Source organism: Aquila chrysaetos, chromosome 2, assembly GCF_900496995.4.
Source record: "Aquila chrysaetos chrysaetos chromosome 2, bAquChr1.4, whole genome shotgun sequence".
NCBI lineage: Eukaryota > Metazoa > Chordata > Aves > Accipitriformes > Accipitridae > Aquila > Aquila chrysaetos.
This window is the reverse complement of record NC_044005.1, coordinates 76,771,025-76,793,539: the sequence shown is the minus strand read 5'-3', so window position 1 is coordinate 76,793,539 and position 22,515 is coordinate 76,771,025. Positions and strand designations below refer to the sequence as shown.

Here is a 22,515-nt window from a genome sequence, read left to right as displayed (position 1 = left end):
GGAGGTGCTGAGTGGAGAATGGGAGAGGGGGTTCCTGGGGCTGGCTTTCTCACGGGAACCATCACACACTGTAACTACTCCCTGTTCAGGTACAGTATTTAGTGTTGTTTGGGCACCAAAGAAGGACCACATTTGATAAAAGAATGTAGGAGTTGAAGTGGTGTTTTGGGGAAATCACAACTTATGTTACAATGAAAACTGGCAGCTACAGAGCACTTCTGAAAATCAAGACCTTGTTTAGATGCTGGTAAGACGTGACTCTTAAAATGATGTCTGAACTGTGCTATTATATGTTTAAGTTTTCTGCTAACTGGGAACTTACTGAATCCTTACGTACCACATTTGATTCCTAAATAGTATGTTTAACCATGAAAAACCTCTACATGTGCCTACAGCGTAGTATATCCTCTTTGGAGATGAAATGATGAAAAGGGGCTTTAAGTGTCTTCTGACAAGGCAGAGGGAATCAGAGGATGGTATAACTCCAGCAGAGGAAACTCCATGTTGGATTAGGAAGGGAATGAAGGGATATGTTCAGAGGACTTGGGGCTTCAGAGACCTGCAAGTAGTAGGATGGTCCTCCATTAATTTAACCTGTCTCTGAGTACATGGATATATACCTGTAAGAAATGGAGCTTGCATGTTATGGAATGGCATCTAACACTTAATTTCTGTTTATCCATTTCTTATCCGTGATAAGTCTATTCAGGACAGATGAAATCCTCATATTAATAATCATTTCTTCTCTTACTTCCTGCTGTAGGATTCCTTTACTGGTATTCTTGTAGAAGAAGATATCAAATACATACACAAAAGTATCTTTAAATAACAATCCCTTAGGAAAAAAAAGGCAAGATGGGAGTCCACAATACTGTTGCACAACTGGGCAAAGTCTGTGACGTTTGCAAGCACTTTCACTAACGGACTTTTGGGCTACATCCATGCTAATGAATTAAACAGTGCCAGCAAATGTTCTTGGGACTGGAAGTTGATTGTCTCTACCCTCAAGTTGACCTCGGCACGGTTTTGCCCTGTTAAGAGAGCAAGTGCTCTCTTAAACAATTCGTGGTGTGGTTTGGGGTTTGCATGGACCATACCCAATAGGAAGTTTGGATGTGGCCACCTTGTTTCAGAGACTAAGAGAGCTGATTAGTATTGACAGATAGAATGGAGTGCCAGTTGGGCTCAGTGCCAGAGACCGCAGAAATGTGTACTATGAGTAGCTTTACCATCCGAGGCTGGGGTGCTTGGGATGCACAGTTTTCCGCACCAATTTTCCAAGAAAAGGAGTGGCAGTGAGTGTTGATCTTCCCTGCCACAAGCAATGAGTTAAGGACTTACAAATAACAACAGCAAGCATCTCCCAAACTTTGCCTTATCATGCACCTTTTGCAGGTGAGGAGCTGCCAAGACTGACCTTCCAGGCATCAGCTGTGGTTGCTGTAATATCACTCCTTCCCTAGTCTACAGAGATGGCACCCTCTCTCCTGTCACTACAAAGACTGGCGCTCCAAAAAGGACCAGCAGAGGTATGAAAACTTACAAAAGCAAGTTTAAAAGATGTGAAAAGACTGCATGACCAGCTGGGATACTGTTAGAGCATAGCGTTTATGTACATTTACTGTTCATATCTGATTTTCCTAAGAACAAAACATGATGTTTTTATTCAGGGCTATAACTGACTGCATTTTGTCTGTGTAACACCATGTGGAGGGTGCCAGCCCAGCGCTTCTGAAGAGGCAGACTTCAAGAACAGGGTGGAATTTCTAAGTGTATTAGACTTGTGCAGGGATGAAAGAATTCAGATGAATCAAAACACTGTTAGATGTCTGTGTCTGTTCTACACAGTTACAGTGGACACGCTAAAGGAGCAGAATCTCACCCAAGCTGCTTCAGTGCACTTTTTGGACTCTGAAGGTGGGTTAAGATGCATATGCAGGCATGACCTTATTTTGCAGATATTGGGCACAGAAGACAGTCCAGCCAGAGCTACATTACCAATCGGTTCACGTTTAGGTAGCTACAAGGCTCCCTGAATTTCTGCCAGCGTCGTTCTCCCTCTTCAGACCCAGAACCGTTCCCGACTTGCCTCCAAGCCTAAGCCCCATGCCAGCGCGCCTCGGCGGGCTCTCCAAGCCCCTCCAAATCTGTGCAGAGCAAAGCCTTATCGATAAACGGGCAGTTCCCGACAACAGACTGCCACTCCCCTGGATGCCCCAGGCAGAAAACATTACTCTCGGCGTGTTTTTTATTGTAGGATGTTGTGCTCGCCTGCGAATCCCACCCGCTCCCCAGCTGCATCCCCCCGAAGATGCGGGGTGCGAGGGCCGCGGGGAGCAGAAACGCATCCGTGGCTGTAGATGTGTCTAGGTACAGATCTCGCCGCTTGGCTCCCCGCCCCGCTCCCCCCCGGGCCGGCCTCGGGAACGCCCCCGCGGGTGCTCATGCGGCTGCCGCCGGCGGAGCCTGCCTGGCGCTGGGGCAGCGCCGGCCTCTCCCTTCCCTCCTTCCCTCCCTCCTTCCCTCCCTCCCCCGCCCGCCAAGGCGCCTCCCGCCCGGCCCCGGCCCCGATCCCGATCCCGGCTCCGGCCCCGGCCCTGCGCACAGCGGCGGACCCAGCGCGGCCGCGGGGCAGCGCGCAGGGAGCGCCATGGCGCGGACCCGCAGCGCTGTCCGCCTCCTCCTCCTCCTCCTCTTCTTCTGCAGCTCCGCGGCGGCCGGGTACGTGGGGCCGGGTGGGCCGGGTGAGCGGGGCGGCTCGCCTCCCCTCCCCTCGCCTCCCTTCGCCTCCCCGCCCGGCGCGGAGGCTTCCCCGGGGGCTCCCCGGCGCCCTGTCCGGGAAGCGGGCAGAGGAGCGCTGCCTTCTCCCCGTCCTGCAAACCCTGGGTGCGCTCGGGAGCGCCTGCTGGGTGAGCATCCCCTCCAGCCTCCGCAGCGGAGAGAGCTTCGCGACATGTATCGAACGTTATGATGTGGGCGCTGTTACTTTTTGGGGGGATTGTATTTCACTCCCTGCCCTTTCTCCCTCTGCCCGTTTGGATTTTCCAGACCTACGTTCCTGGTGGCAGTTCCCTGGAACATCAGGCCTGGAGCAAACGTGACCGTTGGGGTGGCTCTGCTGCCGGATGGCCCCGCACAGGTCACCGTGAGGGGAGAAGTGATCAGAGATAACGAGACCATCTTGAGCGGGGAGATGGTCTTTGAGAAAGGTAAGAGAATGGAGTTGGCCTGGAAGGATTTAGATCTGCCTTCTGCTACAAGTATTTTGTTGCTCCCCAAATAACACAGCTTCTAAACGGTACTAAAATCGGAACTTTATTTTGCCAAGTAGGGGGCACTTATGGGAAAATAATGCTGTACTCTGCTGGCTCTGTGTGCAGGTGGGCAACCGAGCTGGGCAGTGAGTGGTTGCATGGGTGTGCTAACTCCTTGTAAACTCTGAAAATAAGCAGATAGTAGTGACGTGTGATGGATATGGGGTTTTTGAGGAGCCAGGAAGTACTCTGGTCCATGTAGTGGGGCCACTGAAGAAGAAGTAGAGGAAGAGGTGCTCGCTGGTAGGCTTGTTGTTAAGGTGCAAGGTGGAAGCAACTGGGATAATGATAAGGGTGTAACAAACAAGGTGATACGGCAGCTGGAGCTGGCTGCTTCTCATGCCTTAAGAAAGGGAGGACCTGAGGACAATAGCAAAGTGGAGATGACCGTGTCAGACACCGTTACTTGGAAGCTGTGTGCATTTGCAGACACAGAAATTTTTGAGGATCAAGAACTGAATCGTGGGACAGGTTGGGGGTTGAAGATAAGTAAATCTTAGAGCAGGCTGATTTATTGTATGCCCCCCTGGGCAGCCGAGGAGTGGTGGCAGTTCTGAGTAGCTGGAGAGCTGAGATATCCTGGCCATTGCTCCTTTTTGTAAAGGCCAGCTAGGAACAGAAGCATAGCGATGTTATGCCTGAGATTTGCCTTCATGAGAAAGAAAATATTTTGTCTGGATAATCGAGCTTTTGAACTGCTCTTAGTATGAGGCAATATAAATGACACCCAAACTCTAGCTTTTTTTTTTTGTCAAAAGTAGAGAGTCTGGGTGCAGTATGAGGTCCTAGAAAAATCTACTCTGCTATAATGCACTTTCTTCTTGTTGGTGCCAACTAATTTTTCTATTAATGTCTTATAGTTAATGTAGATGCCTTAATTGGAAGCGTCACACCTTCATTTCAAAGCCTGCATGAAAGCCCACCTCTCTTCACAACCTGTAGAGAAGACTGAGGCTTTGAGTGTGATGGAGTGCATTTGACCAGATCAAAAAACTCATGGCCCCGTGATGCAGAAAAGCATATCTGATCAAAACTCTTCTTGCTATTTCAAATACTCTGAAAAAGTTTTCCAGAACTATGCATTGGCAGGTTTTACTTCAGTTTGGGTATTGTTCATCCACTCTAATTTTATATTGTTATCAGTTATATGTTCTCCAGCAGCCAGTGTAAAAGCATAAACCTGAGGCAAATTTCCTGTAATGCTATGGCTGATTAAAAAAAAAATAAATCTAAATGTTCATTCCTGATTTAAATCAAATTTATACACCTGATCTGTTAGTGTCCAAATCTAACACTAATAGTTGTGGTGATGTATGCCTAAGGCAATTACTTCAGGAGGATGGATTTGCTAGCACCTAAAATCTGCATGCAAGACAGATTGGCTGTCATGCCTACGGTCCTTAATCTTAAGTCTCCATAACACACTGCATGCCATATTTAGATTTTGCTTATTCAAAAGTACAGACCAAGCCTGTTGGACTAGACATTGCAGAGGATTCAGCAGTGGATAAAGGAACATTCTTACTCTGTGGAGAAAAGAACTTTGATGCGTTTATTATGCTATTCGTAGTGAGCTTGCCTTTTTAAGTTCACAATTCCTCTTCAAACCTTTCCTGCCAGTATTTTGATACAAAACCCAAACCGAAACAAACCCAAACCAACTGATATATTGTTTTTAAAAGAAAAACTGTCTTCTCCTTTTCTTCCTCTAACTATACTGGCTTTTATTTCCTGCTTCTGTTCTGCTTAACATCAAGTTCAGTGAGCCTTGCATGAGTTTCAACCTGTCTGTTGTTGTCCTTTTCAACCTTAAAAAGCAGACAAACAACTGGTAATTCCAAGCATGTGAAAATATGTGGATGTCTCTATCTGAACAGCGCACAGAACGATGCTTGACACTAGGAGTTGCTGAAGTCAGGGGAACAGGTGTGACACTGTATCAGACTCAATATAGTGAGGAAAAAGGAGAAATGCTATAGCATGTTACTTGAAGTGCATGGACTTGCTGTTAATCTTTAATATTTTTCCTGTTTTTTAAATATATATTTGAATTTTCCATGCTTTTCTACTTGATAAATGAAACGGCAAAAAAAAAAAAAAAAAGGTGCCAAGCATGCAGTGTATTTCCTCTTGCAAAAATCTTGAAATTTAGTATGTGGCCATCCATTCTTTAAAGTCAAGTTATATAATCTGTTAGTCATTTGTTCTCTGTGAACGAATATGTAAGCAAAACTGTTACGGGCCAGGAGCAAGGGAACTTCCCTGTAACAGAGGATGTAGTGTTGAAAGCGTGTATCCGAAGGTGCTGCAGGAGTGGATCAGATGTGAATAGAGTTACTCAGAGAGAAAGCAGTTTGTCAGAGAGAAAACAGTTTGTCAGAATAAGATTCTAAAGCTTTAAATTCTTCACTGAAGAGCAAAACAACCTTGAGACAAAATATGTAGCGATATTGTAGCTGTGTTAGTCTAAGAATGTGACTAAAGGAAGACTGGGGGAGGTTTTATTAGGCCAGCTGTTGCAGTTGAAGGAAAAAACCCAAATGTATCTCCAGGCACACAAAATCTTCTTTAAACGACATCATTGCTGCATATATTAGTGCCCCGAAAATGTTGCTTTATCTGTCACTTGGGCCCATTAGGTTACACAGAGTGGCTAATACAGTGGTGTTACTGTTCCTGTGGTGCACATGAGTTTGATGACTTTTATTGCCATGTGTCTATGCAAAGTAAGTATTAAGGGAGGCAGAATGTAACTGAAGTTGTTGACTGTGCTGAATATCCAGAAAACTGGAACTGCTCACCTACCTTGGTTAGGCTGTAAATTCAGTGGCACTGTTGCCTATGCTGGCTCAATTATGCTCTAGATTTTTCCTTGCATGGTGACAGCAAAAGCAGGGGATTAACTGCTTTGAGAAACTGATCTGACTGAAAATTAAAGTTTTTATTTTGTTGAATATTTTTTTAGGCAGACATGTTCCCTGGTTTGGTGTACCAACATTTGTGCTGATGCAACTGAGGTGGGCGCAGAGCTGGGAATTGGATGCTGGGGACAGAGGACAGGCTGAGGACACCATTTTTATTAGCACTGTTTAATCTTGCAGGCTGAGTTCAGCCAAGTACCTAAGCACAAGAGCTGTCTGGAAAAGTGCATCTGCAGTTGCTTAAAGTTAAGGATGCGCTCTGGTTCTCCAGCAGCAGCTTAGTATGGTACATGTGCCAGTCTAAATTTCTGAGTTAGCTCTGTAAAAGGATTTTGTTGAATTAGAATCACAGTTATTTTTTTCTTTATGTAATATAACTCTTGCTTTATATAGGAAATAGAGTGCTTGCCTTCTGATGGTTGATAAAACATTCACTGTTTTAATGTTACTGGAAGTGAAATTTTGATATCTGAGTGATTCTTGGGGAATTGTCCATTAAAGAAAGGCTTTAGCAGTGGAGGTTGATTCACATCTTTATTGTGCTTTTCACATAACAAAAGGAAAAGAAATATATTTGTTAATAAGTGGCTAGTTCGTATTCTTTGGAGTGAGGGAGAAAGTCTGGATGCACACACATTTAAAGAAGTGCTGATATTTTGAGCTTGGCTCAATATTCCAGAATCCAAATGTACTGTAGCAAGGGAGATTGTTTAAGACCGATATTTTGGTACAGAAATTAAGTTAATTAGATTAAATGCAGTGAAAACAGACCAACTGAATGTCTGCAAGCAGGATGTTGCTGCTACAGGTAAACTTTGTGTGAGCAAGCACAACCAAAAAAAAAGTGCGTCACTAGGAGAGAATAGGTTTTCCATTGTCTGCAGCAGACTCCAGAAAAACACAAAGCACTAACTAAAGCTGTTTCTGTGCACTGTATCAAGTCTTGACACATTTTCTGTGGAGTTGCAGTATCAGAAAGATCCTTAGCCTGATTGAAAATGACTGCAGAAGATAACAATGGCTTATGTGCAATTTGAGCCGTTGGGTTTTCTGGGTCAACAACAACAACAACAAAAGATGGGAATAACAGACAGGCAAGTTAAATTTTATGCATGAATGTCTTGATTTTCAATGATTACAGTGAAGGGTGACTCTTGCCATGCATATTTATCCAGTCGTTGATCAATAAAGATGTAGTTTGAATTGGCAAGAAGTGTTGTCTTACAGGGTTTGCTACCCAGACATTGCAGTGTGTGTTAGTGTATGAGAAACCTTAACTGTGAGAGCTTCTGAAAAGTCTGTTTTCCCTTGTTGGTGCTGGAATGATTTGGAAAGAGTAAGTAGCATGTAAGTTGAAAAAACAAATTAGTTTTAAGAAAAGCTTTGATGTGTATTGAAGTGTCATCATTTACCCCACTGCGTAAACGTTTTTAATTCTTAAGAATAAGATTTAGGTAGAGCTTCTGCTATTTAAAGGTACAACATAATGTATTTAAGGCACGGTGAATGAGAACTACTTTGTGAACTGAAGAATCTGGTTTACAATAGCATGTGTAGTTTAATTCACTGTGAATTACTTGTACGTGTTAATTAATTTGAACTGCTTTTCTGTACTTCAGGAGTAAACGTACTTGTTAACAGGTTACTGGGCTAGAGCATGGTGAATACTCAGCTAGGATTTACGAAACATGACAGCGTTTGTGAGAACGTCTGTCAAGCTCAGACATGTAGTGATCATCCATATAGACAATGGAGAATCTGCTTTTACCAGAAGGCATGTTTTGCATACTTAATGATATGGTTCTGACCACATTGTGTGTGAAACAGTGAAAAACACTAGGAATAGTAAGTTGTAAAGTAACAGCTAAATGGGAATGAATGGCCTAAATACACCAGTCCCTTTTGTTAACCTTTAGTTGCCTCTGTACCTTATTTCAGAATAAAATGACTGACTCACTGGTGACCACAAAATCTATGCTGAAAATCTGTGGGGTAACAGGTTTTGCTGGGAGTTTAGTGGGAGAGCTCCTTTCTGCCTAACTCTGCATCAATGCCTAAAAAGCCAAACAGCAAGAGAGCAGGAGTCCCATGATTTTGTGTCCATAACCTCCACCTCCAAACATATGTGTAACTGTACCTCATGAAAAATAAGTTGTTAAATAGTCAGCACGTGCAGATAACCTATGCAAAATCAGAATGAAGGAAAAGTTTTGGGGAAGGAAGTGTTGGGGCTGGATCCAGAGACAAGGGAGCTAGTAGAGAAGAGGGCACTCTCTTCCGGGCTTTCGTATTGCTGGAGTACCTATAAGACAAAAAACCAGGTTTCTGTGCCTGTTGCTGAATCCATCCTGCTCACAGGCCCATTAAGTAGTTTGTGGAAAAATGGAAGTAGCAATCCCATCCAGTACTTGAGCTTTATCTTATTGATTGGATGCTGTTTGAGATTTGAGGGAAAGAGTCCTTCTGTCACTCAAGGCTTATGTGTTTGTACACGAGGTTGTTCTGGTCACCATGTTCTTCACCGATATCCAGCCAAGGAGAGTGTGGCAGATCGAGCGCTATAGGCTGTTTCACAGTACCTTGAGAAGGGTGGAATAATTCACTCATAGCAGAAATGGTGGCAGTGGGGCAGCTCTTACAGAGGAGGCAATATCACATGTGCCAGTGTGGGGTTCCCTGTTGCTACTGTGAATTGGAGGGGCTTTACAGCTTTTGGGAAAGGGAAGAGAGAGAAAAACAAAGTAAAGGCTGTGAATTTTGGGGGAATAAAATAGTGATGCCAATAAACAACAGGAATTGGGAGGTAAGATGCTATCAGAAACGAGAAGGAAGGGAAGCAAAGGGAGAAAGCTCTTGAGGGATTCATATTAAAGGGATAAATACACATTACCCTAACATAGCAGAAAGGTGAGAAATAAACTAAACATGATCTTATCACTGGCCAAAAAACAACAGAAAAAAGGAAAACCGTGTGTATAAAGTAAAAATGAGATCAGATTACAAAGGTTGGGCTTAAAGGAGTAGCTTGGGTAAGAAAGGACAAAACTGGAAAGGCCAAACCATGAGTAGGAAAGAATGTGAAGGATAAGAAGGCAGCATTTTTAAATATCATATTGGTAGCAAGAAAGCTAGCAAAGGATGTGGCTTGCTACTCACTCTGATGAGATGGGCATTGGTCAGTGATGCTGAGAGGCAGTAAGTGTTCAGTCTTCGCTGAGAGGATCAACTAACTGCCATGGAAAAGGGTTAAGAATTAAGGCAACAAAAGGGGAAGAACAGGTTAAAGAGTACTTTGGTAAAGTAGATGTTTAGGTTTGATAAAATTGCCTGTAGAATATTTAGGGAATTGACTGAAATAATTTAAAAACTGCTAGGTAAGTTTTGAGAGCATGAGTGAAGAGAGAGGTTCTGGAAGATTGAAAACCTGCAAAGAAAATGTGCTCCACCATGGGCTGGCGGGGGTTGTAGGTGGAAAAGAAGTGGGATATTGCTGTATTTTGACTTTAGTAAGGCTTTTGATAGCCTGGTGTGGCACTCTGACAAGCCAGCTGGGGAAGCGAGGACAGCATGGAACTCTTATTAAATACATTTGGCTGGATGAAAAACAGTGTTTGCAAAGTAGGTCTAAGTGGTTCACTCTCAAACTGGAAATGGGTTGCCCTGAAACTGTATTGTACAGTATGACTGACAAGGATGAAAAAGGGAGAATGTTTATTAGATTAGTGAAGGGGTGGCAAGGATGCTGGGAGGAAGGATTAGATTTTGAACTCATTTTGGCAATAAGGGAAATGATTAGGGGAAAAACTGGAGTGTGATTCACTAGAGCAACTGCATAGTTCTGCTCTTGAGGAATAAAAGAGTGTGCTTTTACTGGATGGAGAGCAAGGTGAGGCAGCAGTCCTGCAGAAGAGGGAGTGTGTGTGGGGGGTGGGTAATGGTTTAAAGGTACCAAAAAGTGAAAGCTTGTAAGTAATGCTGGGGTGCTCAAACGAGAAGGCAGATGCTATACTCAGTATGTATACACAGAAATATTTTCTGTAAGCTATGAGAAAGTATTCTAGTAATCTTCACAGGTCTAATTGGGCATCCTGGGGAATGCTGTCCGTGATTTGGGGCACTCCTCATGGAGGCTGTGAACCAACTGGAGAAATTCTGAGGAGAGCAGAGGGAAAGGTTGGAGATCTTTCAAGAGACAAGTTCAAACCGGACAGAAGAAGGTGGGCCTTCACATGAGATGGAAATAAATTGTGGAACTCAGTGTCCCAGGTGGTGTAGATGGAAAATGTGATTACACAAATTCCTGAGACAAAAGTCCATCAAGGGCCGGTCCAATATAAAGACACTAATTTTGCCTTTTCAAGCCCCAAGCCTCAGATTGCATAGGCTGGGAAGAGTATCCAAGGAAGGGTCACTGTGTACTTGTTCTGTTTTTATGCTGTCCAGATGTCTGTCCTTGACCATTGCTGGAGACAGGACCTTGGGCTAAACTTTTGGTTTGACCCTGGGAGTCTATTCTACATTCTGGAAAGCATTTGAGGAGGGATGGGAGGAACTGGGGTGAAGTGTCGGGAGAAGTGTGCTAGGCACCTGGTTATTACACTTCAGGTACATAAAAGGTAGCTTTAAAGAGAAAGGGGTGGGAGCTAACAGTGGATCTCCAGGTGGGTCTAGGGTGATGTCCTTAGTAGTGTCTAATTAGAAAGAGATCCAAGCTGAAGTGTTGAGGGTTATAGAAGTACCTGCAGAGGGTTATAGAAGTACCTGCAGAGGCAGGAAGCAGTTGGGAAATTCATGGGTCTTCAGGCATACACAGGTGACTTCTCTTCTCATGAGACTCTTATGACTATCTGCACTGGCAGTGTTGCTGGTTCCCATGCTCTGCTATCCCTGACTACCTGTTTGTGAAGGCAGAGTTAAGATCCTATCTGCAGAGGTTGAATAGTACACAGCAAGAGATGATGCTGGCTCACCTACATTCACTGCAGTCCAGATAAGTAAGTGCATAGAAAACGTGGCCAGAGTGACAGGCCCCTTCTTCCTTCTCTCTTCCTGGAGGTGCAGCTGTGAGGTCCAGGTGCTTGTTTTATATGGTTAGGGATTTATATTGCCTTTATTTACCGATGAAGGAAGTCTCTGGTAATATTTTTATACATCTAAATGATTTTGTGATCTCAGGAAAGATATGTGGCTTTGTCATCACAGACTCTGAATGCATTCCAGAAAATGGAAGAAAACCAATATGAAAACAAACCTTCTTTATTCACACCCTCTAAGAGGAAACTTAAATAGTTCCTGAATGTTTATTTGCAGTGAATGAGTTTGAGAGGTGTCTTGACTTTGAAATTTTGCTCCAGTTGCAGCAATTGATGCGATGAGGGTGGTATTAGTACCGCCAAATCTCTGCCATAGACAGGCTTAGCCACATTTTGTCCTAGTATGATTTCCCTATGTAAACTAAAAACTACAGCTGCTTTAAATGGCAGTGATAGTGGCTTTGTGTTTATTTCATGGACATCAGAATGGATAATAATGATGGCCAGTAGTGCCTTGAAAGCTGGATGTGCAGATGCCTTTGAGTTTGTGTATAGTCACCAAGGGAAAACTGAAGTGAATGAAATGAATTTCCCATTTAGTTGTGTAAAAGGCTTAAGCCTGAGATTATTCTGAATTGTCTGCATAGTTGCATAGACTGGATCTGACGTCAAAAAAGTTTTCTCTGTAGTATTCAAAACTTGTCTTGCTAACAGCTGTAAGTTTATAATTCATGGGAATATAGTTGTTTGGGTATGGTAGGCAGTGATAATGTCATGTGCATGACTAAAAGTCCATGGATGGCTCTTAGAGGCTGGTCTCAGGAAAAAGCTGAAAAGAGCCTGTGCTTGTGTTTAAGCGTCTGGGGTGGTAGCTGCTGGATAGCTGTCAGAAGGTCTCTCATTAAAGAGGTGATTTAGTTTTAGAAATATGAAGCTGTTTTGTTTTCCTACCTAGCATGCAGTGTTTCAGATAAACCACAGAGTGTTCTAAGTATTGTGTTCTTGCAGCTGGCTGCTCTATGACCACTCAGCTGAAAGTGGTATTGTCCATCGAGTTGGTTGTTTTACTTTAGAAGACTGAGTGGGGAATTAAATGTCTGAAATATGACCTAAGTCTAAAAAGAAATTAGAAGGGCCAGTCTGTAGGAAACTTGGTGCTTGCTTGTGGAAGGGATCGTGGATGCGGCAGGGCAAGGGAAGGGTCGCCCAGCATCAGCAGCGTCTGTCTGTCTGTCCGTCTGAGGGGGTGGGAGGTGGTGGTTTTCCCCAGGGGTGGATCTGACAGTGCTGGTGAGGGAAGAAGGGCTGAACTGGTAAAAGGGACAAGCAGGGAGGTACCACGACTCCTTTGCCATGTGAAGTAGAAAGACACAGGGAATGCTGTGGTGGGGGAGCAGAGGAAAGGAAGGACAGCACCCCTTCTCTTCACACCTTCTGGTAAATCTGTATCTATTCTGTCCTGACCATGAGTGTTTCTGGTTGTGCTTTCTATGATTGTTTCCACCACTCTTCTGATCATGGTGTAAAAGCAGATTGGGGAAAAACCTTTGGATTTAGCTGGAGGAAGTTTTTTTTTTCATGAATTGTCCTGGTTGTCTGCAAAATATCCCTAGACTCTTGTTGTGGTTCAACTCCAGCCAGCAACTAAGCACCACGCAGCTGCTCACTCACTCCCCCCACCACCCAGTGGGATGGGGGAGAGAATCAGAAAAAAAGGTAAAACTCGTGGGTTAAGAACACTTTAATAGAACAGAAAGGAAGAAACTAATAATGATAATAATAAAATGACAATAATAATAATAGAATTGGAATATACAAACCAAGTGATGCACAATGCAATTGCTCACCACTTGCCAACTGATGCCCAGTTAGTTCCTGAGCAGTGATCCCCCCAGGCCAGCTCCCCCCAGTTTATATACTGGCCATGACATCACATGGTATGGAATACCCCTTTGGCCAGTTGGGGTCAGCTGCCCTGGCTGTGTCCCCTCCCAACTTCTTGTGCCCCTCCAGCCTTCTTGCTGGCTGGGCATGAGAAGCTGAAAAATCCTTGACTTACTTGGTATGAACACTACTTAGCAACAACTGAAAACATCAGTGTGTTATCAACATTATTCTCATACTAAATCCAAAACATAACACTATATCAGCTATTAGGAAGAAAATAAACTCTATCCCAGCCAAAACCAGGACAAATGTCCTTCCAGATTTTTCTTCCTATCCAAAATACATATCTTGTGTTTTCAAAAAAAAAAAAAAAAAAAAAAAAGAAGGAAGCATAAATACCAAAGCCTAAACTGTCCAGGGAGTGAAAAATATTTTTTCTTCATAAAAGAAGGCCTGCAGATCTGTCAAGTTCACAGTTTTCTTTAAATGTGTTATATTCCTCATCTGTTATCCTAAAATTAGCACCCAAATTATCACTGGTTAGTTATGCAAGTAGCCCAAAATACATAACGTGAGCCACTGCTGTTAGGTTATGGCTAAATTTGGGCCAGACAATAGAAGGAGGGGCAATACAGGACTCAAACGCATGCAATAGGGATTGCTAGTGGACATCAGTATACGGGCAGTATTATATCAGTATTTCTGTCCTATTAAACTGTCTTTATCTCAACCTATGAGTTTTACTTTTTTTTCCTGATTCTCTGCCCCATCCCACTGGGTGCAGGGGGAGTGAACGAGCGGCTGCGTGGTACCTAGTTGCTGGCTGGGGTTAAACCACGACAACATTGAAGAACATTATTTTTTATTTCTCTGATGTGAGTTTTTGAAATAGACTTCACGGTAGAAAAAATTCCATTTACCACTGCAAAGACAATGCTTTTCTGTAAACATTTCCTAAGCACAGATATGTGAACACAGCTGCCAGAAGAAAGATGTGGCATCATTTCAGTAAATCAATCTGAAGTGATTCCAGTTATATTTTTCCGTTCTCACACTGGACTAAGAAGGAATGAGGATATAGGTAGAAAAGGTTAAGTGAGAAAGTCTGTTTGTTGCGATACCTGCCACATGAGCTAGAATATAGAGTCAAGACCTGAGTTTGTGTAAATTAGTTAGAGACTGAAGTGCTGCTGTACTGATTTATATTGACACAAGCTCTAGTTCACTGTGCCAAGCCACACAGTCATTTTTCTGGAACCTCTATCATTTTTGGGGAGCGGAAGCTGAAATATTTACATCTAGTCCTAGTGCTAGCGGGATCAGCTCAAGAAGGGGTAGCCTAAGTTTCTGGGTTTGGGTCAGGCCCATGCAATGGGAAGAATGTACGATGCCATCGTTTGTGCAGCTTTCCATAAGTCTAAAAAACCATGCGTGTATTTGGCTCTGTAGGTTTTTTCCTATTTGCTTTGCTGATAACAATACTATTAGACCTCCAAAAAATGGCATGGAGGCAAGGTACATTAAAAAGGTGACTTAATTTCCTACTGCTGTCTATACTGGTGGCATGTCAGTACTACACTGCTTTTGGTTCCTCTTCTGCTGGACTGTCCTAAATGCCAAAGACTCTGAGGAAAAGGAGGCAAGACAATGTGGCATTTGTTTCCACAGTATTTCCGTGTATTTCCTCAGTGCAGTATTTATTGAATGAATACAGTACAAGCTTCAGGAATTCTGTGAGAGAAATGATTTTGCGAGTGACGAGGAGGGATATTTTTTCTTGAAGGATCATGTGACTTCTGTGAGGATTTTTTGGTTGGTTGTTTTTTAACTTTCCTCAAGATTAGCCTGGAACAGTCCACTGATTTTTTTCCTGCCGCCTCCTTCAGCTAGGGCATGGCTCCCAGCTGGGAGTTTTTTTTAACTAATCCCTTGCGGTAGCAGGGACTCATGCTCTCACTCTCGCCTGGTCTTTCCCCTCTGTGGCCCATTGCAGTCGTGCTGGTTAGTCCGCTGCTGCGGAGAGCAGACGTGACAAGTCAGGAGGAAGCGTTTGTGGTCTGCGATGCATGGTGCAGGTGGTGTGGCTGTTCCGGGCTCCTTTCGAAACCTACTTCTACTGCCTGGAGTTAGTTACCTGTAATCGTTGGGAGCTATATTTAATAACTGAAGGGATCCCTTGCAGGGATGTGCCGAAAGAGGGTGACAGCTGTTGCCATTTTTGGGGACAGTGGACTCAACTGATGTCATGTGTAAATCATGTGGAATTGTTACACACTGCATGTGGGTAAAAGTGTCCAGCTGCCTGATAGCAGAGCTTCCAGCAGAGCAGTGCCATGTGCTAGCTGTTGGACCCTGGTTAACTCCTTATAAACCTGACATTGCTGTACAATTAAAATGTAAATTTAATTCATCAAGTGGACAGAAAAATGTGGTGAATTTCAGCAATTCAGCATTGGCATAAAAGAAATATTTTGCCTACGGCTCTTGTTTGAGCACATCCGAAACCATCCCTGGGCGTAGCTGAGCAGAGCTCCGGGGGATTGATTGCAGCTTGGTAGTCTCTGAGAACATGGGAAAATCTTGCATGACAGGGAAATTCACTGCAATGCCAAAAAGTTTCGGATCTGCCCAGGCTGCTCAGTTCCTAACAAAATAATTACATAGTGACATGAATTGGAAGATTACCTCATGCCCCGGAGCCTCTTTTATGATTTTCACTGGCTGGGAACGAGACGGCGCTCTGGGCTTTATCAAGGCAGCTGGGGAGGCTTTAGCTCCCTAACACCACTTCAGAAGGTAAAATGCTTTCCAGGTTGCACAAAGGACAAGTGACTGTGATTTAAATCTCCCTCCTCCCCAACTGCTTCCCCCTCTGCATCACAGGTGTATCAGGCTCAGAGCTGATGTTAAGTCTCCCAGGCCTGGGAACATGGAAGAAACCCAGTATTTCTACCTTAAGATTTCTGTCTTTTGCATGCTAGTTGTTCTCAAAATGGGCAGAGGCAAGCAGGCACTGCCCTGATGAGAAAGCTGCAAAGTACCTGCCATGTTACGTGAAAGGTTGCTTTGAAAGCTGTTAGATGCTGTGCAGGGCGATGTGTAGCAGTCTCCTTCGGCGCTCTGCCCTTGCGGTGCGTCTGTACTAGTGTGTTTGCATTGGCGTGGGTAAAGATGGAAATAGAAACCCCGTGGTGTGAGCTATGGTATGAATATCAGATTTGTGCTTGGTGTCTCCCAAAGTACTGAAGTCTCTGCTATAGCTGTTGCTATAATTAGCTGTGTTGGATAGATTAAAGCTAGTGTAGCAATACTTACGATGTGCATATCCACTCAGATGCGTGTGGTACATAAAACTATGTTCCTGTTCCTTGTTAATAACTGATTATCAGCAGTGACAAAGGTTGGTTTTTTTTATGGTGACGGGTTGTGGTCTTACAAAGCCCAGCTTTAGCACAGCCTTATTTCACAGACGGATGGGAACTAGAGCAGGGTTAGGCTTTTAGTATACAACTGAGAGAAATTTCAGGAGGTACCTTTATACCATCTCTGCTGTTGCTAGTTAACCTACATCCAGCTTCCTTTACCAGTGAAATATCATAATCCTTTAAAAAAAATTCTTCCTAGTTAACAGTAACTCTGTCTCGCCTGAGTTAGGAAGACCTAAGTTTCCCTTAGCTAAAATGATGTCTCTTTTATTGTGATTGTTTGGGCATGGAGTTGTTTGGGTAGATGTTGGAAATAAATATATCAGTGAGTGGAGAGGGGTTTACACTGCCTACGAATCAGGTACTCTGCAGGACTGTGTAATTCCTCTCCTGTAGCTGGTGGTTGTCCTGTAGCCCCGGGTGCCAAGCAAGCTTGGCCAAGCGTGGGGCTCCCTGCCACCGTGCAGTGGGGCAGGGTGCCCTCTCTGCTGCCTACTGAGAAAAGAAGTGTGTATTTTGCCTGAGACTCCTGTCTGGAAAACCTCAAAGGCTGGTGGGGTTGCTCAGAGTCAATGACTGCATGGGCTGCTTTTCAAGTGAAGAGGAGAGAGGGATGATAGGAAAAAAATTGTGGCTTTGACGGTAGCATAAACATACTGTGGAAAGAACTGTGTTGCTTAGGGCTCGATGCCACCCATCCGTGTTAAGCTTTTGAATACCAGAATGAAGTACTGGAGTGTGCTACCCACAAACTTCATTTGTGCGATGTGAGTCATTTGGTTTAACCCAGGTTATAACTTGAATAGGTGGTACATGTTGGACGGGATTTTTCCGTTAGCACTCTGGCAGCAGCCAGGACAACCTGTGTTCAGTCCATCGAGACTTCCTTCTGTTTGCCACTGTCAAAGGAAAGAATTCCTTGACTTTTAAAATTAACATTTATTGGAGTTCAAAAGTCAAGTGATTGTTTCATCTTGGAATGCTTTTATGTCCAGGATCAAGAAGGACATAAATTAAATAAATTAATTAAATTTTTTTTGCTTACTCCATGAAACAAATGAGTAAAAGATGGGTATAAACCCATTGCTTTTTAGGAGATACAAAAAGTCTAACTGAATGGAATCAGCAGAAGAAAATATGAGTCAGTATGAGTCAGCAGTGTGACCTAGCAGCCAAGAGGGCAAACCACATCCTGGGGTGCATCAAACACAGCATAATCAGCTGGTCAAAAGAGGTGATTATCCCGCTGTATTCAGCGTTGGTGTGGCCTCACCTCGAGTACTGTGTGCAGTTCTGGGCCCCACAATTTAAGAAGGATGTTCAGGTACTCGAATGCATCCAGAGGAAGGCAATGAAGCTGGTGACAGGGCTGGAAGGCATGTCCTGTGAGGAGTGGCTGAGGACTTTGGGTTTGTCTAGTTTGGAGAAAAGGAGGCTGAGGGGCGACCTCATTGCTCTGTACAGCTTCCTGAGGAGGGGATGCGGAGAGGGAGGTGCTGAGATCTTCTCCCTGGGATCCAGTGATATGCCTGTCAGTGTTTAAGAGGCATTTGGATAATGCCCTTAATAACATGGTTTAACTTTTGGTCAGCCCTGAAGTGGTCAGGCAGTTGGACTAGATGATCATTGGAGGTCCCTTCCAACTGAAATATTCTATTCTATTCTACTCTACTCTATTGTAAAATACATTACATAATTAAAATAAAAGCTGTGGCACTAATGGCTCCATGATGTAATGATATCCAGGAGCTTAACAGCACATTTATTTTGATTCTAAAAATATATGAGGCCACATTATCTAAAATAGTTACAACAATAAGTTATATTAACCCACATACATTAGTATGTTAGTTACTTATTGCCATGGTGATGTAATGCAGTGAGGATGGTTAATTCTGGGTGGTCCTTTGCTTAAGGGTGGTAAATCCTGTGCATGGTTTTGAAATTTTTAGCTTTTATCTGAGCTGCAGAATCAATGGAAAATAATAACTCGGGTGGAGTAGAGAATTGAATAGATTGTAAAGGTGTTTCAGTCTATGTGAATGTAAAGGAAAATATTCAAGTGGAGAACATGGACATCAGACCCCACCAAACAGAGAAGTAATGTTGCTGGAGAGTGGAGTTCATACTTTTGAAGCCCTGCAAAAGGTATCGCACATCTTCTGTCAACCATGTAAGGGAGGAAGGGGTGGAGTGGAGGTATCTGGTGCACAGGAGGCTGAGAGCCGGTGCCCAGTGAAGAAGCAGCTTTAGGTTGTTGTAGAGGCAATGGCTCAGCATAGACATGCTGCCACACTGCTGGCTTTGTTTCATAGCAGTGAAACCACCAGGTAGGAGGTTACCGCTAGAGGGAATGGCCATTTTTTTTGCTGTTTTGCCTTTCTCTAATAACATGTAGTTTAAATCTTTTCCTTTTTTATTCCTTCTAGAAAGTTGTTAATCTTGATAAAAATGACTACGAAAACTAGTCACCTGTTAAACTGCAGAGGAGATTAATGCAAAATATCCTGGGTTTCTCTTACATGTGAAGGAGTTGCAGAATCAACTTCTTTGCAGAAGCAGAAGGATGCTTTGGTCTTGGGGCAGTGGTACCTGAGAGGGCACTTGTTCTCAGGGACAGCAGTGCCAAACCATACCCTCCTTGTTCAGGTAGCTCCTAGCTGGGACACTGTTGGCACCCTCAGACCATTATTTAAGTGGAACACTGCATTTCAGTTTTTCTGGGCTGTTCTGCTCTGGCTGGTTCTTTTAGCAGATTTGGGATGGTAGTGATTTTTAGGGAGTTGCTGAATTTGGTAGCCTGATGGTGGGGGGTTAGTGTCTCTGACTGGGGTATTGGGGTTCCCCCCTGCTGGTGTGCCTCTGGGCTTGTGGTGATGGGTGAGTGATGGGCTGAGTACTCCCCTGGCATGGGGCTGGGTGTTATGGGGGTTCCCCCACCTGCCGTCCTTCCTTCGTGCTCCTTCATGTGTCTGTGGAGATGAGCAGCTTATCCCATAACCTAATGGTGGCTGACAGTGGTCTTGACAGGACTTGGGAGGAATAAATGTGGGGAGTGAGATGTTGAATGAAGTATAAACACAATATGTCAATACTGACTAAGGCAGCAGTTGGTCCAGGCTCTGTATTTTTTAGTTTCATGTCCAGACGGTGTTTTAGCAATCACCTGGCAGATACGCATGTGCATGCTGGCCAGCTGGTTGCAGCCATTGCATGTGTGTTGGCTGGTTGGTCCATGTGCCCTGAGCTCCAGAGTAGCCGCATCAAAGGAATTTGGTTGTCCGATGGGTATTATGGGCAGTGTGGGAATGGGGGAGGAGCACTGCCTTTCTAATTAACCTGATGATGTTGATGTTTGGGTGAGTTTTTTATAAGGTTTCTGACAGTGTGGTATTTCTTCTTTTTTATTCAGATTCCTTTGGGACTCTTGTTCTTCCAGTAGTAAGTATTTCTTTCCTCCTTCCTCAGAAAATGTTGACTGTCTGTAACTTTTCACCAGTTGGTGTTGATGAGATGATGGATTTTGTATGTGATCCTAGCTATTTTCACATTCTCAGATGAGTGTATTTACTGACCAATAAGCCAAGGAGTTTTCAGGTCAAGTGCTCTGTACTTGTTACAAGTAATTACAGGATTTGGGAGCTGATTTCTAGCATCAGCACAAGCTATCGTAAAACTTGAACACAGAACTTTGCTCTGTGGTTTTTTTTGAATGGCTGATACCTACATCTCTATTTCAGACACACCATGAGGGCTAATTAGAGCTAAAAGAATTGTGCAAAGCAATAATTGAGAAGTATTAAAATAAAAATGTATTTATACACAGTCGTCTTAAGGATTTGGAAATGCACGTTCAGTGAAAGTACATAATAAGCTAACTAGTCAACAAAAATGTATAATATCAAATTGTGTGTTGAGTATGAATCGTGAATTTATAATCCTGGATGTTTATCTTGAAAACCTGATCTAAAGAATTACGTATTTGTGTCAGGAAAAAAGTTTTACCAAAGTCTTTATTTTTTTCAACATCTGTAAGTCTGAGTATCCCTAAATCCAGTGGGTTTAAATTCTGATCTGAAATAAGCTGTATATCTGATGAAATAATCTGGAAACATTTGATAGATGGATAATCAATGACAATGAGCAGCTCAACATTATGAAGCCTATTAGGTTGAAATGCATGTGTACAAACTGCAAATTAGCAAACATAGAAAATTCAGTTTAAAAAGAAAAAGATTAAATTAACAAATTCCTTGATATAATCTGGCCAGGTCTTAAAACTAGGCGAGGTGAATTCCTCCCTCTCTCGCTACTATCTGAAGTGATGAAAACTGACTCATTTTTTAACAGTAAGATGTTTTTTTCATTTGTGTAGCCATGGTAGACTTATGTTCTGCCCAAAGTGTAGTTGGCTGGTAGCAGAAGGTGGGTAATGAGTTTCTGGTTTCAGCCGTCATCTTTTCCAGAGGAAACAGTAGCTTCCTTGTCTGAGGTGCTCGTGACGGTGGCTGGTGTGGTCAGGAGAAGTACGTGAGATGGCCTTTTTTTCTTTTACATTAGGAGTGCCAAAATGGGGATACTAATACCATTCACTTGGGGGATGTGTTGACTAAGATAAAATATTTTCATAGCAAGTTCCTACTACCTACTGTTAAAAGCTGCCTTGCTCATATCTGGGTTGAGAAACAACCCTTTAGAGAAGGAGTTGGTGGGGCTGAGGTGAATAGTTACCATTATTGTAGCAGTGACCTTCTGGAAGTGTTGTATTAGTGCAGTTTCTGTTAGCATAGATGTGTGAACAGGAGGTGGGTTACTTTGCACCTCATCTGTCCTAATACACTGCCGTGGCAATGCAAACTTCATTGCCTCTGGCTTTTACATCAAGAAAAGTACAACAGGCAGTTTTGTCACCAAGTTGCAGGAAGGAAAGATCTTTTGAAATAGAAAAAGTATAAAAATCAATGGAGGAACTCATGCTATCTATCTTTATTCATGATAGGAAAATGATACAGAAAAATATATGAGGTCTCTAAATGGCATTTATAGAAGAAGTCAAAGGCAGTCCTTGCAAGTATGTTAAAATAATGCTGTAAGAGCACAAATCACTGCTATGATGAGACAAAAAAAGCTTATTTTCCCCGTTTTGATTTTGAAAGTTTATAATGTTTCCTGGACTTCTTGTAGGGAATCCTGACTGCTTTTTAGGGAATACACCTTCTTTAATAAATGGTAATATTAATAAATGAATTAATTTTGAGGTAATATTTGACAGATGCAGTAACTAAGGCTGTTCTTCCTATTTAATGTGTTCCAGAATACTTGGCATGGAAGTTGGAGAGTGTTGAAATATGTGAATCATATGTTCTTGGCAATGTGTTTACAAAAACCTGCAGTTGAAGAAAATGCAGAATCTATTTCAGTGTGGAGCTTTGCACCTAAAGTTTAGTTATATAAGTCCAGATTTTAAAGGGGAAATCTCTTTCTTCCTGTGTCATCATACACCTGCTCAGAGTGAAAAAGAGAGCCTGTTTATTTTTCCCTTTCCTGATTTTTTTTTTTTTTTTTACTTGGCTTGTTTTTAAAAACAGAAGGTCAACAGAGAGGGATGAAATTGTAGTTGATTCCTCTTTATAGGTAAACACACAGAGAAGGAGACGTATTTGATACAGACATTTGCATCTACCTTGTTTGTCACCCTATGACGTTTTTCCCTCTTTGGGAATTTCTGTTACCTCACTGTGTGTTCTTAAAATAAGTTTTGACAGCACGACAGTCTTTCTTGATAGAGCTTGGTAGGATACTTTTGAAGTGCTGTGCCTGGTGAGTTAACAGCTGTAATTTTCATTACCAGTGCAAGAGGAGTGCTTCACTTCCATATGTTATGCTGAAAAATGCAAGCCTGTCTGTTCTAGTTGTCTTGACTTCAGAGATTTTA

At 43.0% G+C, this 22,515-nt stretch overlaps 1 protein-coding gene across 3 annotated transcripts in view; it reads left to right on the top strand.

Annotated features, from left to right (window-relative positions):
- Nucleotides 1–1,407: 1,407 nt before the first annotated feature.
- The window catches only part of CD109 (CD109 molecule), an 84,258-nt gene continuing 63,150 nt past the window's right edge, over nt 1,408–22,515 (top strand). The window contains exons 1-4 of one of the 3 annotated variants that reach the window (XM_030004003.1): nt 1,408–1,529; nt 1,849–1,917; nt 3,049–3,209; nt 19,993–20,021. In XM_030004003.1, coding sequence (XP_029859863.1) covers nt 3,194–3,209; nt 19,993–20,021 — 45 coding nt within the window. In that variant the 5' untranslated portion in view covers nt 1,408–1,529; nt 1,849–1,917; nt 3,049–3,193. Of the gene's footprint in view, nt 1,530–1,848; nt 1,918–2,513; nt 2,722–3,048; nt 3,210–19,992; nt 20,022–22,515 lie in introns of those variants that run through there. The other 2 variants (XM_030003996.1, XM_030004011.1) reach the window with 2 other exon arrangements.